Here is a 13059-nt window from a genome sequence, read left to right as displayed (position 1 = left end):
GACTGGGTTCTCAGACTCCTATTCAGGCTTTTATTGTTGTAGCTACTTAAAGTGCATCCATTTGGCAGAATCGCAGCCAAGTTTTGACACTGGGGAAGAGTGTACAATAAAAAATCCCTACTCTTTAATTAACTTCTGTATATTTGTCATGGTCTGATCTCTGGTGTTTCAAACACACATTGAATAAATTTAGTCTTATTATACAGTGCTTCCTCTTTTATCTTTTCATCAAAATTTAATAAGCATTTACTAATATAGTACCTTAACAGTGGCCCATTTTGGGAGAATGTGATCAGGAATCATGGTGTGTCACAGATGTGCCATTTTCCATCCCCACTCATGGTTACTGCAACATTGGAATGTAGGTAGAAGATGAAAACCTAGAGGAATATGTGCAGCGTCGTTGAGCCTCCGAGGCTGGGCTTTCTGGCAAGGGGTTGCCACAGTGGCGTAAAACAGTGGGAGAGACCTGACAGAAGGATATTATCGTAAAATCCTGTGCCTCCTCACCTGCCCCAAAAGAATCCAGAAAGGAAGTTCAGGAGGCAGTCAAATAATTTATTATTTCTTGAAGAGTCTGGGTAAGGAAGGAGAGGGCAGGGCTACCATCCTTAACTGGAAAGGGGCGAAGAGCCTTTTCAGTGCAGAACAGCCTGTTGGTCAGAGGTATGAGATTAGGCCTGATGGTTCTTTCGGTGCTGATAGAGAAAGGGGATTGTGAGGTCAAACTGGGAGCATCCCAAAGTCAGTCCTGTGCCAGGCTCCACACTCCCTAAAACGATCAGTGCCATTAATCTATGTGTGTGAGAGGCAGGTCAGCCCTTGCCAGAGTTCCCACTGTGTAGAAACAGTTTACCGCTAGGGACGCTGTGTCTGTCTAAGGCGAGTGCCATGTTTCTATGGGGCAGGCTCAGTCCCATATCAGAGACGTGCCTCCTTTTCTGAGTAGGGCTCCATTCTTGTTTCTCTTGTGTCAGGTAAGCTGCCTTTTCCTGTGCTTGTGGTTAGGCCATGCTATTGGGTGTCGGTCTCCTGTGTCAGTTGCGGTTTGTGTTTTGAGTGTCTGGAAAGGGACAGTGAGTGTCATTTTCCCTGCCTCAGCCCCCACAGCCCCCCCACTCCTCAGCCAGGCCCCAGTGTGCTGATGGTGGTGTAGCTCAGCCTGGACAGCGAAGCAATGGAGGGAGTGGGAGGGTCATCATCGGGAAGAGGCCTGGGGCGAGCCCGTGGAGGCCGGGGGCAGAAGCGAGCACAGGTTTCCAGGCAGGCCTGGCGAAAGCGACGGTGCATGAAGCAGTAGACCAGGGGGTTGACACAGGCCGAGGCATAGCTCAGCAAGTGAATGAAGGAGATGGGAGCACCTGACAGGGCTCGGTGTGCACCTGGGCCATCAAAGGCGCGCCACGTGTTGGCGCTATAAACTGGCAACCAACACAGAAAAAAAAGCACGACGATCACCAGCAACATTCGCACCACGCGCTTCTTAGCCAGAAGCTTGGCCTGGATGGGCCGGGAGCCGTGTCCCGGCCCAGGAGTGGGCGCCACCAGCGCCGAGAGCTCCAGAGCAGGCCGAGAACGTGGAAGCTGCACGTAGCAGCCATCGCTGTCTTCGCCACCCGCGCCAGTCTCAGGCCGGCAACGCCCGTTCTGGTGAACAGCACCTGAGCACAGAAGGTGGGCAGTCAGAGAAAAAGGCAAGAGTCCTCCCAATCTCCAGCCCAATCCCCACCTCAGCTCGCTGATGCCGTAACTCCATTTCCAGCTTTCTTCTCCCATTATTTCAGCCCCACCCACTCCAGCAGGCCCCGTGGCCCTCCAAAGCTCCGCCTCTCCCGGATTTCGCTCACCTGGTCCAGCCCTACCCGGCAGCCCGCCTCGGCTTCGGACCCTGCTTTGGCTCTCGCTGTCACTGTCGCCGTCAAAGCGAAGCCCTAAGTAGAGCTCTCGGGAGATAAGCCCATAGGCCACCGCCATCACTACACCCGGGATGAAGAATAAGAGCAGGAGCAGCAGTACGGACCTGGAGGCAACACAGATGACTCGGTTTCTGTCCAGCCACAGTCACAGATGGAGAAAGGGCCAAGGACTGGTGTTTCTAGGGCTGTGGCCGGGTACCCGAGGTAGGGGTAGGATTTAGGGGTGCCACTGGGAAGGGAGAGAGAACTGGGGACGGCACCCAAATTGGAATTTCAGGCTGGTGGATGCAGAATAGGAATTGGCATGGTAATTCTCCGGGCAGCTGGAGGACTATTCTGGGCAATGGTCTTAAGCATCTAATGGGGGTGAGAAGGGAAATCCTAGAATAGGTTGTGGGCAACTCACCAGGTCTGGCGCACCCGTGCACTGGGCCAGCGATGCACGCACTGCAGCACACGAGGCCCCACTGGTTGCACGATAGTGTACACTGGGTAGGGCACCATGAGCAGTCCGGACAGCAGCCACGTGGCGATGATCACCCGAGCCGCATGGGAGCGCGTCTGCCACACTCGCGCCTGCAGTGGTCGGCAGATGGCGCTGTACCGCTCCAGCGCGATGGCCACGAGGCTTAGCGTGGACACACTCACAGACACCCCTAAGCAGAGGAAGAGAGAGGAAGGAGTCACCCAGGAAACTTGCACTACACACCCATCAGTGGGACGTCCTCATACCCCTCCCTGCCAACTGGGGGAGACTCCTACATCCACAAGGGCTTTAGGAGGGGAGAGTGGCAAGTGGGGATGGGGTGGTTGTCTCACTCACCCATGAGGTAGGAAACCGCCTTGCAGATGAATGTGCCAAAGACGAATGTGCCCATGAGATTGGGCAGGAGGGTGAAGGGCATGCAAGCCACAGCCAGCAGGAGGTCGCTGACTGCCAGTGAGAGGAGGAAGGCATTGGTGACCGTTCTCAGGCGTCGGCTCAGTCCCAGGACCATGATGATGAGCACATTTCCTCCAACACTCATCAGGAAGATCACTGCATAAAGAGTAATTCTAATGGCCAGCTCCAATTCTGGGTAAGAAAAGGGAGAGGTGGCAGTAGAGGTCAGCCTTCATTCAGCCAAACCCCTCTCCATCCTTCTTATCCCCAACCCTCACTGCCCTGCCAGATGCCTACATTCCCTACTCATGAGCTGCTCAATAAATGGTGAGCTTGAATCCTTTAGCCTTCTAACCCCTTGAACTTTGGTTAAATTGGCCCAACTCTACCTTTCCTTAAGAAAGCCTGTCTCTTCTCAAGGTTTGATCCAAATCTTTCCTTCCCTTTGCAGCCAAATTTCTTCTGAGGTTATTTGTGTCTTCTCATTCACTCTTCAATCCATTACAATATTCTGTACCCTATCACTGCATACTTCTTCCCAAGTATGCTTATCTTTAACTGCTAAATTCAAAGGTCCTTCCTTAGCCTATTCTATTTGACCTTCCTGGAGTATTCTACACTGTTGACAACCCACTACCTTTTGAACCACATCAGATCACGTCTTTATTCTCTAACAACAAAAGCAAAAATCCCTTCGCTTAATCTCTACTGTCTGCAACCCCTCAGAATGTCATCAAGATCCTCCCACAAGGGACATCTTCCTCCCCACTGCCCCCCCCCCACCCACAATGCACTCATTTAAGCAAGCCACTGGATGACTCAGTTTCTTGAATGCATCATTTGCACTTGTGACTCCCTCCCTGCTCAAGTTGATTTCTCAGCCCAGAATACTCTTTCACCAACTCTCCCCACAACTTCCACCCCCCATCACAAGCTTATTTTCTGTATCTGGTGAATTCCTATTCCTCCCTTGTTGGTCAAGACTCAAATCGACAGCTATTTCTTCTGTAAGGCCCTTCTGGACACCTCATTTAGTATTACTCTCCCCTTTCTCTAACCCATGCATGTTTCTTGCACAATGATTAAAACCTATTTTACTTTTTGCCTTGTATTTTAATTCTTTCCAAACATTCATTCTCACTCTATAAACATTAACAGAGGACTCCCTTTGTGCCAGGCACTGGGAACAAAGAGATGAACATGACAAACTCTTTGTGATTTGAGAGCTCACAGGGGAGAAGTAAACAGATGTGATAAGGAATGATGTTGAAGGATGTACAAGGTGCTGCTGGAGCTCATAGAAGGTACACCTGTTTAAGGCAGAGGGGCTGGGAGGCTGACCCCATTCTTTTGTGTCATTGTCTATTAAAAGATGGATTCATCTTTGGCCCACCATGTCGCAGCCAAGCATATTTAGACAACATCGAATTGCATCGAACAGGACGGAATCACTCACACTTATGGCCTCGGCTTGAGAGGGATCAGAGCTCAAAGGTAGAGAGGGCAGGGGGCAGAGCCTTCTAGGTTGCAGAGAAGGAAGGGCTCAAAGCAGCAGCCCTCTCTTCCAGAGTCCCATACTTTGGCTGACTCTCATTTTAGCTTCCAAATTGAAAACTACAGCCATGCACTGAATAACGATGTTTTGATAAATACAAATTTCACATATGATGCTGGTCTCATAAGATTATAATGAATAAACTGACACAAGAGCAGAAAATCAAACACTGCATGTTCTCACTCATAGGTGGGTGTTGAACAATGAGAACACATGGACACAGGGAGCGAAGCACTACACACTGGGGTCTATTGGGGGAAAATAGGGGAGGGACAGCGGTGGGTGGGGAGTTGGGGAGAGATAGCATGGGGAGAAATACCAGATACAGGTGATGTGGAGGAAGGCAGCAAGTCACACTGCCACGTGTGTACCTATGCAACAATCTTGCATGTTCCTCACATGTACCCCAAAATCTAAAATGCGATAAAATAAATTTTAAAAAAAGATTATAATGAATAGCTGGGGACAGTGGCTCATATTTGCAATCCCAGCACTTGGCGAGGCCAAGGCAGGAAGATCACTTGAGTCCAGGAGCTCGAGATCAGCCTGAGCAACATAGCAAGACTCCATCTCTGCAAAACATAAAAAATTAGCTGAGTGTGGTGACAGATTCCTGTATTCATAGCTACTCAGAAGCTTAAGGCAGAAAGATTGCTTGAGCTCAGGAATTTGAGGCTGCAGTGAGCTATGATAGTGCCACTGCACTCCAGCCTGCACAACAGAGTGAGACTCTGTCTCAAACAAAACCCAAAACAACAACAACAACAACAACAAAAGATTATAATGGAGCTGAGAAATTTCCATCACCTAGTTACATTATTGTAACACGGCAGCATGATGCATTGTTCATGTGTTTGTGGGAATGCTGGTATGAACGAACCGACTGTGCTGTCAGTCATGGAAGCCTAGCACATTCAATTACGTACATAGTACTTGATAATGATAATAAATGACTATGTGACTTGTCGATGTATTTACTATATTATGCTTTTAATCACTATTTTAGAATATACTCTTACTTATTTTTCAAAAATGTTAACTATAAAACAGCCTCAGGCAGGTCCTTTAGGATGTATTCCAGAATAAAGCACTGCTATTATAGGAGATGACAGCTCCATGTGTGTTCTTGCCCTGATGACCTTCCAGTGGGACAAGATGTGCAGGTGGAAGATGGCAAAATTTATCCTGACCCTGTATACGCCAATGTGTGTGTTTGTGTCTTAGTTTTTAACAGAAAGCTTTAAAAAGCAAAAAAGAAAAAAAATAGTTAAAAACAGAAAAATGCTTATAAGAATATAAAAAAGTTCCTCTGCATTGATTGAAAAAAAAGGAAAAAAAAGAACATAAAAAAGAAAATATTTTTGTATAGCCATACAATGTGTTTTTTGTTTTATGCCGTTATTGCAAAAGAGTCAAAAAGTTTATAAAGTAAAAAAGTTAACAGTATGGTAAGGTTAATTTTTAAACAAGAAAAATTTAAAAAATAAATTTAGCGTAGCCTAAGTTTACAGTGTTTATAAAGTCTACAGTAGTGTGCAGTAATGCCTTTACATTACAGAATGCCTTTATATTCACTTACCACTCACTGACTTACCCAGAGCAATGTGTCCTCCTGCAAGTTCCATTTATGGTAAGCTCCCTATACAGGTGTATCATTTTTTTATCTTTTATACTGTATTTTCACTGTAATAGATACACAAATACATAATATTATGTTACTCTTCCCTACAGTATTCAGCACAGTAACATGCTGTACAGGTTTGTAGCCTGGGAGCAATAGGCTATACCATATAGCTTAGGTATGTAGTAGGCTATACAATTTAGGTTTGTGTGAGTACACTCTGTGATGTTTACATGACAATAAAATCACTTAATGATGCCTTTCTCAGAAGGTATCCCCATCATTCGGTAATGTATGACTGTGTTTTCTGATAATAACCAATTTATTTAGAAATTGTAGACTTCAAATAAATGCTATTTATAAAAACTTCCAAACTGAACTCAGAAGTAACATTATTTGCTCAAGACCACACACCTGTTAAGGGGCTGAATCAGAATAGAAGCCAAGTCCCTGGATCCCTACAATGCTTTGCCTCCTACTGTTTGTTCCTTCGGTACTCTCATTCATCATACTGCCTCCTCTTAATCAAATCTCAATCTAAATGCCTCTTTCTGCCTCTCTCTATACTCAACCATGGCATTTCTCACTGTGTTAGCATGTATGTAATTCTCTGTCTTCCCCACTAGACTAGGAGCTTCTTGAGGACAGGGGCAAGGTCCATCTCATTCTCCAGTACATTCCTAGCACTCAGCATAATGTCCAGCACAGAGAAGGTAGTCAACACATGCTTGTTAATGGATCTTGGGTGATTCTGTCTTTCAAGACAGAAGTGCACCTGCTTTCCCCCTCCTCATCCATCCTTCATCTCTGCAGATGTGCTCCAGCATGCCCTCTCTTCTTCTCTGCCTCTGTCTTTTTGGACACGCATGTTGGAAGGTGCTTGTGGAGGTCAGTGAGAGGCTGTGATTTCAGATGTGTAACTTTTGTTTTTATATACAAACTATCTATGTTTCCTTTAGAAGCGGGCCTCTCTCTATAAGGAAGGGTTATAGAAGGCTTATAGGTGACATAATTTGAGGGGAGTGTGTATGGTGGGGAATAAAGGACCTTTAGGAGGGAGACCTCTGTCAGAGAGGTCCTTGGACTCAGAAAGAAAAGAGCTGGTGGTTTATCTTGCACTCTCTGTTTCTCCTCCAAATCCATCGTCCTCTCAACCCCCAGCCCCCATCTCTTGAATCTTTCTAGTTCCATTATCCTGCTTACATCCTCCTCTGGATGTCTTTCTTCAACTAATTATTGATGCAATTGCCACACCTCAAGTTGGTACAGTACTCTGAAGTATGAAAAGAAATTTCTCATTCATCTATCCAGCTGACATGTCCCACGTGTGTGCCCTTGAACTTGGCTGATTGTGTGTGGATATTAATAAAATGAAAGTGAGTCGTGTTTGATGGATGGGTAACACCAAAATGACTTCAGACAATATTAAAGTGAGTATGGTAACATTTGTCTTTTTATGGGTAGTATCTGAGCGAACATGGGTAACACTCAAGTCTGCATGGATTATATAAGAATAAAGCGGTACATGCGAATTTCTATTGGTAACATTTGAGTGAACCTGGGTAACATATGCATCTGTGGGGATAATATCTGAGTGAGTGTGGCTGACAGGGTCTCCGTGTGTAACATCTGACTGGCTGGGTAACATCCACATGTGTGAGCAGCATTTAGATGAGTGAGGCAAATTTTTGCACCTGTGCTCTGAATTGCTTCACATCTGCTTTCACAGGGACTCTTCTCTATTGATTATCCCCTTTCTCATCTGTAATTTCAATCTTCCTCTCTCGGCCCAACCACCATCAAATATATTAAAAAGCTCTTGTTTAAAAATGCACACACACACAGACACAGACACAGTCACAGACACACACATGACAAACCTACACACATGTCACCCCTCAATCTCATGCTATTTTCGGCTGCTTTGCTTTCTCTCTCTCTCTCTCTCTCCTCTCTCTCTCTCTCTCTTCTCTCTCTCTCTCTCTCTCTTTTTCTCTCCCTACCAAACTTCTTGAAAGTTTTGGCCATATATCCTGGTTCACTTCTCATAAGCCCCTCTCCCACCAGCCCAATCTTCAACCTACCATAGTTAAGCCTCAATACCTACAACTCCTATTTTCTTGTTATTGAATGTGAAGGATGCTGTTCTGACTGTCCTGTTTTTATTTATCTAATTTATGTCAATAGCATTTGCTATCATTTACTCCAACATGCTTGAAACTCTCTCTTTTTTTTTTTTCCTTCTGTAAGGGCATAGCTCCTGCCTTTCTGAGAGTTTCATCTGAATATCCTTCGTGGATTCTCTTGCTGCTGCCTAGCTTTTAAATACCAGTCTTCTACAGAGTCCTGACCCAGCACCAATTTTCTTTTCATTCTGTACAATGATTTATGATTTTAACTATTCTCATGGCTTCTACCTCTTGTAGGCAAAGACCTTCTTCAAGTCTTTATTTCTACCCCATATCTTTCCTATAAGTTCTAGACCCCTGGAATCAACAGCTTACTGGGTAACCTCACCTGAATATCCTACTAACATTTAAACTTAGTGGGTTCCAAACTGGATTTATAATTCCCTCTTCCAAACCTGTTTCTGTTGTTTTATCTTTCTCATTGTATACAATTGCTATAGCACCAATATCCATTCAATTGTCCAAGTTAGAAATCTGAATGTCATCCCTTGACCTCTTCCATCCTCTTTGCTTCTAATCTGTTGATTCCATTTCCAGAAGAGGCTTTCAAATATATCCACTTCTCTCCATCCACATTGCCATCACCTTAGTCTCAGCTAGTATCATCTTTCCCCCAGAAGAGTGAAATATCGTAACCTTCTAAAGTATCCCCCTGCCTTCCATCTCATGTCTTCCAATCCATTCTCTACATTAGAGAACTAATCCCAGTAGTGCTACTGAATCTTTTAGTAGTTCCTATTGCCCGTAGGATAAAGTCCACATTCCATGGTCAGGTCTAGCAGGCTCTCTGCAAACCCTCTAGGCTATTCTCTACCCTGTTCATTATTCCCCTCTTAAATTATATATTCTAGCCACTCAAAACTACGTCACAGTGGATAAAAGTGCCGTGAATTCAAACTTTGAGCTTTTCATGTATCTTGTCCTTTTCTTTTTTTTTTTTTTTCTTTTCTTTTCTTTTCTTTTTTTTTTTTTTTTGAGACGGAGTTTCACTCTTGTTACCCAGTCTGGAGTGCAATGGCGCAATCTCGGCTCACCGCAACCTCCGCCTCCTGGGTTCAGGCAATTCTTCTACCTCAGCCTCCTGAGTAGCTGGGATTATAGGCACGTGCCACCATGCCCAGCTAATCTTTTGTATTTTTAGTAGAGACGGGGTTTCACCATGTTGACCAGGTTGGTCTCGATCTCTCGACCTTGTGATCCACCCGCCTCGGCCTCCCAAAGTGCTGGGATTACAGGCTTGAGCCACCGCGCCCGGCTTATCTTGTCCTTTTCTTTGGGATACTTTCTGTGTCTCCTGCCTGTTTACATGGTTGGCTCTCCCATATATATGTGCATTATATATATTTGCCAACAGGAAGCTTAGAGTCAATCTCCCTAATGTTTTTGACTTTATAACTCATTTCCTCAAGAGGCCAATCTTAATTCTGAAGGAGGCTAGGCTGGGCTAAAGGTGCTCCTCTTGCATTCCCACTGTCTTTTTCCTATCAAGGCTCTTCTACTTTGTGATGCAATCAATCCCCTGCTTGTCTGTCTCACCCACTAAACTCTGAGCTCCTTGAAGTAGGGATTGTGTCAGTTTTGTTCAACTTACATTCCCACTGCCTAGCACAGTCTCTGGTTCAATAAATATTGGCTGAATGACAGAATCCAAGTGTGAGTGTGTAACAACTGGGCTGAGAAAGCATCGATTATTTCGTGGGGTAAATAAATATGTGGATTACAATTTATTCCAACTTTCCCTTCTTGAGTTTAAAAAAACTTCCTTTTGCTTAACATTGTTCCTTCACCTAGAATCCCACTCCTTCCTTTTCTGCCCACTCAACTTCAAGACCCAGCTCCAAGGTTCTGGCCTCTGTGAAGTTATTCTGGTGCCCACCGTTTAGACCCTTTCATGGGACTTCCATGGTGTCTGTGATTTTTCCATTTGCTTGTTTTCCCTCTGTACTTGGCTATGAGACATGAGGGTCCAGACTGGGTCTAGTTTGCCCCTGTGCCCCCAGCACCTAGTCTAGGGCTGGAGAGGGAGCTTGGAAGATAGCTGGAGACATTACTAGCAGACAAAGAGAGACCGCAGAGCCTTGAAAGCTCCAAGATGGGAGGCAGAGGGGTTTGAGGATGAGTGAAACGGAGACAGACAGCTCTAAGGAGCATCCCCTACTGTTCAGCCTAATTCAGATTCGAGGATCTTTTTTGGGAGGGCTGGGGGCTGGGCTGGGGTGTCAGATGTGATCACAACTTCGATTTCCCATTCAAGCTTTCCACAGGGCTCCCTCCCTCAGCCGGCCCCCTTCTTTCCCCAATCTTGCCTTCCTTTCTTGCTTTCCTTCTCTGTTGTGGCTCTGTGAACGAGGTGTAAGAGGGAAAGGAGGTCTGCAAGCGTTGGCAAGAGGAGGTCCTCGTCTTCTGACTGGTGTCTAGGAGGGGCTGCGTGCTGGGGAGGGGGCTGTGTTTTGGGGTGAGCAGGAGCTCTGGGCGTAAGCAGGGGACCAGGATGTGAAGGAGTTCCGACCAGGTGGTGTGAAGCTGTGATGAAGTTGTGAGCTGTGGGGGTGAAGGTGTGACGGGGGCTGTTTGGGGGCTGAGGCAGTTCTATGAGGGGCATGGTGTGGGCGTTTGAGGAGGTAGTGTGGAGCTCGTGGGGGGACTCTATTAGTGTTCTGGGGTACAGTGAGGAGGAGGTACAGCTGAGGGAGGCACCCACCTCTTGTCCCGGCTCCGCGAATGCGAGGGGGCTCGCAGCTGAGGTTTCCCGCACTGCTGCTGTTGAGGAGAGGCGCCCCTGGGCGGCACAGGGAAGCCCCCGGCCCTGGTCCGGTGCCCTGCACGCTCCGGTTCAGCTTCAGCAGCTCCATGGCCCCCGCCGAGCCCGCCGCCGTACTCAGCTCGGCCCGGCGGGCTCCCGCCGCGGCTCCACCGGCTCACGCTGCGATTCCGGCTCAGACTCCCGCCGCCCTCCTCCCCCGCCCCCCTGCCCCGCCCGGTCCCCGCCCCCAGCCCAGGCCACAGCCCTCCGCTCTCCCGCGGCGCGCCCCGCCCGGGTTCGCGTCCCACCAGGTGACTGCGCGCCCCCTCCCCGGCTCGGGAGTTCTGCCCCTGCCAGTGCGGCTGTCCTCCAGGCTCGCCCCCTCCCTAAATCTCTCCGTCTCCTCCTAGAGATTTCTCTCCTGCCCACCTCCCTTTATCACTCGCCCCCACCCCCGATTCCCGGGAATGAGAGAGGAGCGAGAGAGCCAGAGAGCGAGTGTTGGCAGCGCAGGGGGAGGCTGCGGGGAAGGGAGGGTAGGAGGCATTGTGTAGGGACGCTGCCTGGGATCCAACATCGTTCTCTGGTGTATCAGGGAACGTGGAGGTGGCGTTGGAGACCGGGTCTGCGTGCGTCACCTGCTGAGGCGCGGGTGCTTTAGTCTGCGCCTGGCCCCGCGTTTACCGTACTGTGTCGCAGTGGCCGCACTGACCGTGACACTATTGCTACCGTAGTTCCCTGCAGCTCCTCGCTGCGGGACTCGGGTAGCTCCTGCATGTGTCTCGGCGCCCTCCACCTCCTGTCTCAGGCTCAACACTCGGGCTTCCACTCAAGGTTCCCAAGGAGCCCTCCACAGCTGGGTGGGAGTGGGGGTGGGGTCCGGGGGGAGCCTTGCCCCGGGGAAAGGGCTTCCGGGAGGAAACGTCTGACTTGGGTGTTGAGGGCAGTTGGGGTGGTGGCGAGAATTGACCAGGATGAAGCCGAGTAAGGTGAGGACGGGATATGGTTCTAGCGCCAGCGCCGGGCAGGCAAAAGAGGAGATGGTTTTCTACACCGTCTCCAGGCAGCGCCCACGCCCACCCGACACGCTAACGCTACCTGTTTGCTTTCAGTGCAGGCAAAGCCGCCTGTGTAGGGTGTCAGGTTCCCACGAGAGGGGGCTGGAAGGAGACTGGGTCACTGGGGTGCGACAGGAACAGGGCTGAAGTGGGCAGGACTGTACTGGGCTCAGCTTCTCCGGCAGGATTTGTCTCTGTTACTGTTTCTGCCCTACTCCCTGTGCATTCTCCTATCCATTCCTTTTCTTCCCAAAGTCCTATCCATTCTTCGGATTCCAAATGAGCTCCAATACGTTGTGAAATTCCGTCTTCTGACCCCCAGCAGTAGCTGTAAGAGGTGGGCGGGGTAGGGGGGGCATCAGTAGAGAATGGAGTCTGGCTTTATGCGGGATTCAGCAAGCCCTTATCCAATTAATCTTTTGGAGAGGACCTGGTTCAGCCAGCCCTGAGTTTATAGGGGCTGAAGCATTGAAAGAGTTTATGCATGGGACGGGTGGGGACATCATCACCTGCTCCCCCTTCCCTTCCTCCTGGCACTGCCTGTCTTGCCCATCAAAGAGCCCTGGACCAGAGGAGCTAGATTTGCTATTTGTTCAACTCCAGCACAGGTGGGGCCTCAGATAACCGGCTCAACTTTTCCCACATTGGATGGCAGTACAATGAGGAGGGAAGGGAGCAAAGGAAATGTAGGGGAAAGGGGAATGAAAATAGAGGTAGATGAACATTCACTTATTTAGCAAACTATGCCAGTTCTAAAGGTGCACACTAGTTGTCAGATACAGTTTGTGCCTGAGTAGCACCTACTCTAATGGGGATTTTCCCAAGTAAGCCAATGATTGTAATATATGGTCGTTAAGTACATCCACCAGGATGTACAAATCAGAAACTTAGGAATTAACATTGATGCCTTACTTCCGTATGCTCTTTCACCCCTGTGCTGGATGCTGTGATGCTAAGCCCAGAACTCTCTTAAAAAACGAAGGATTTATTTTCCAGCTGCTGAAAGTGTTGCTGAAAGATGACCCTTAGCTGTAAGAACCCTTCACAAGTTGCCTAGGCAGAAGAAAGCCAGCTCATCCAAAGGTTACGCTTTC

At 48.1% G+C, this 13059-nt stretch overlaps 1 protein-coding gene across 1 annotated transcript; it reads right to left on the bottom strand.

The window, feature by feature from the left end:
* Positions 1 to 537: 537 nt before the first annotated feature.
* CCKBR (cholecystokinin B receptor) lies at positions 538 to 11119 on the bottom strand. The gene is made up of 5 exons (XM_010334212.3): positions 10866 to 11119; positions 2740 to 2991; positions 2323 to 2572; positions 1848 to 2020; positions 538 to 1661 (listed from the first exon to the last, which is right to left on the bottom strand). The coding sequence occupies exons 1-5, from the start codon at positions 11014 to 11016 to the stop codon at positions 1123 to 1125; spliced, it is 1365 nt and encodes a 454-aa protein (XP_010332514.2). The 5' UTR covers positions 11017 to 11119; the 3' UTR covers positions 538 to 1122.
* Positions 11120 to 13059: the final 1940 nt, after the last annotated feature.

The sequence above is a fragment of the Saimiri boliviensis genome, chromosome 6 (genome assembly GCF_048565385.1).
Source record: "Saimiri boliviensis isolate mSaiBol1 chromosome 6, mSaiBol1.pri, whole genome shotgun sequence".
Taxonomy (NCBI): domain Eukaryota; kingdom Metazoa; phylum Chordata; class Mammalia; order Primates; family Cebidae; genus Saimiri; species Saimiri boliviensis.
Note: the sequence above shows the minus strand (reverse complement) of the source record. Positions and strands in the feature narration are given on the sequence as shown.

What these genes read in the sequence shown, in the direction of transcription:
- CCKBR (XM_010334212.3), bottom strand. Translation starts at nt 11,016, where the DNA reads ATGGAGCTGCTGAAGCTGAACCGGAGCGTGCAGGGCACCGGACCAGGG. An exon ending in GCACGGGTGCGCCAGACCTG is followed by an intron (nt 2,021 to 2,322) that starts GTGAGTTGCCCA and finishes TGTTGCCTCCAG; the next exon opens with GTCCGTACTGCTGCTCCTGC. An exon ending in GCCGGGTAGGGCTGGACCAG is followed by an intron (nt 1,662 to 1,847) that starts GTGAGCGAAATC and finishes TTCTGTGCTCAG; the next exon opens with GTGCTGTTCACCAGAACGGG.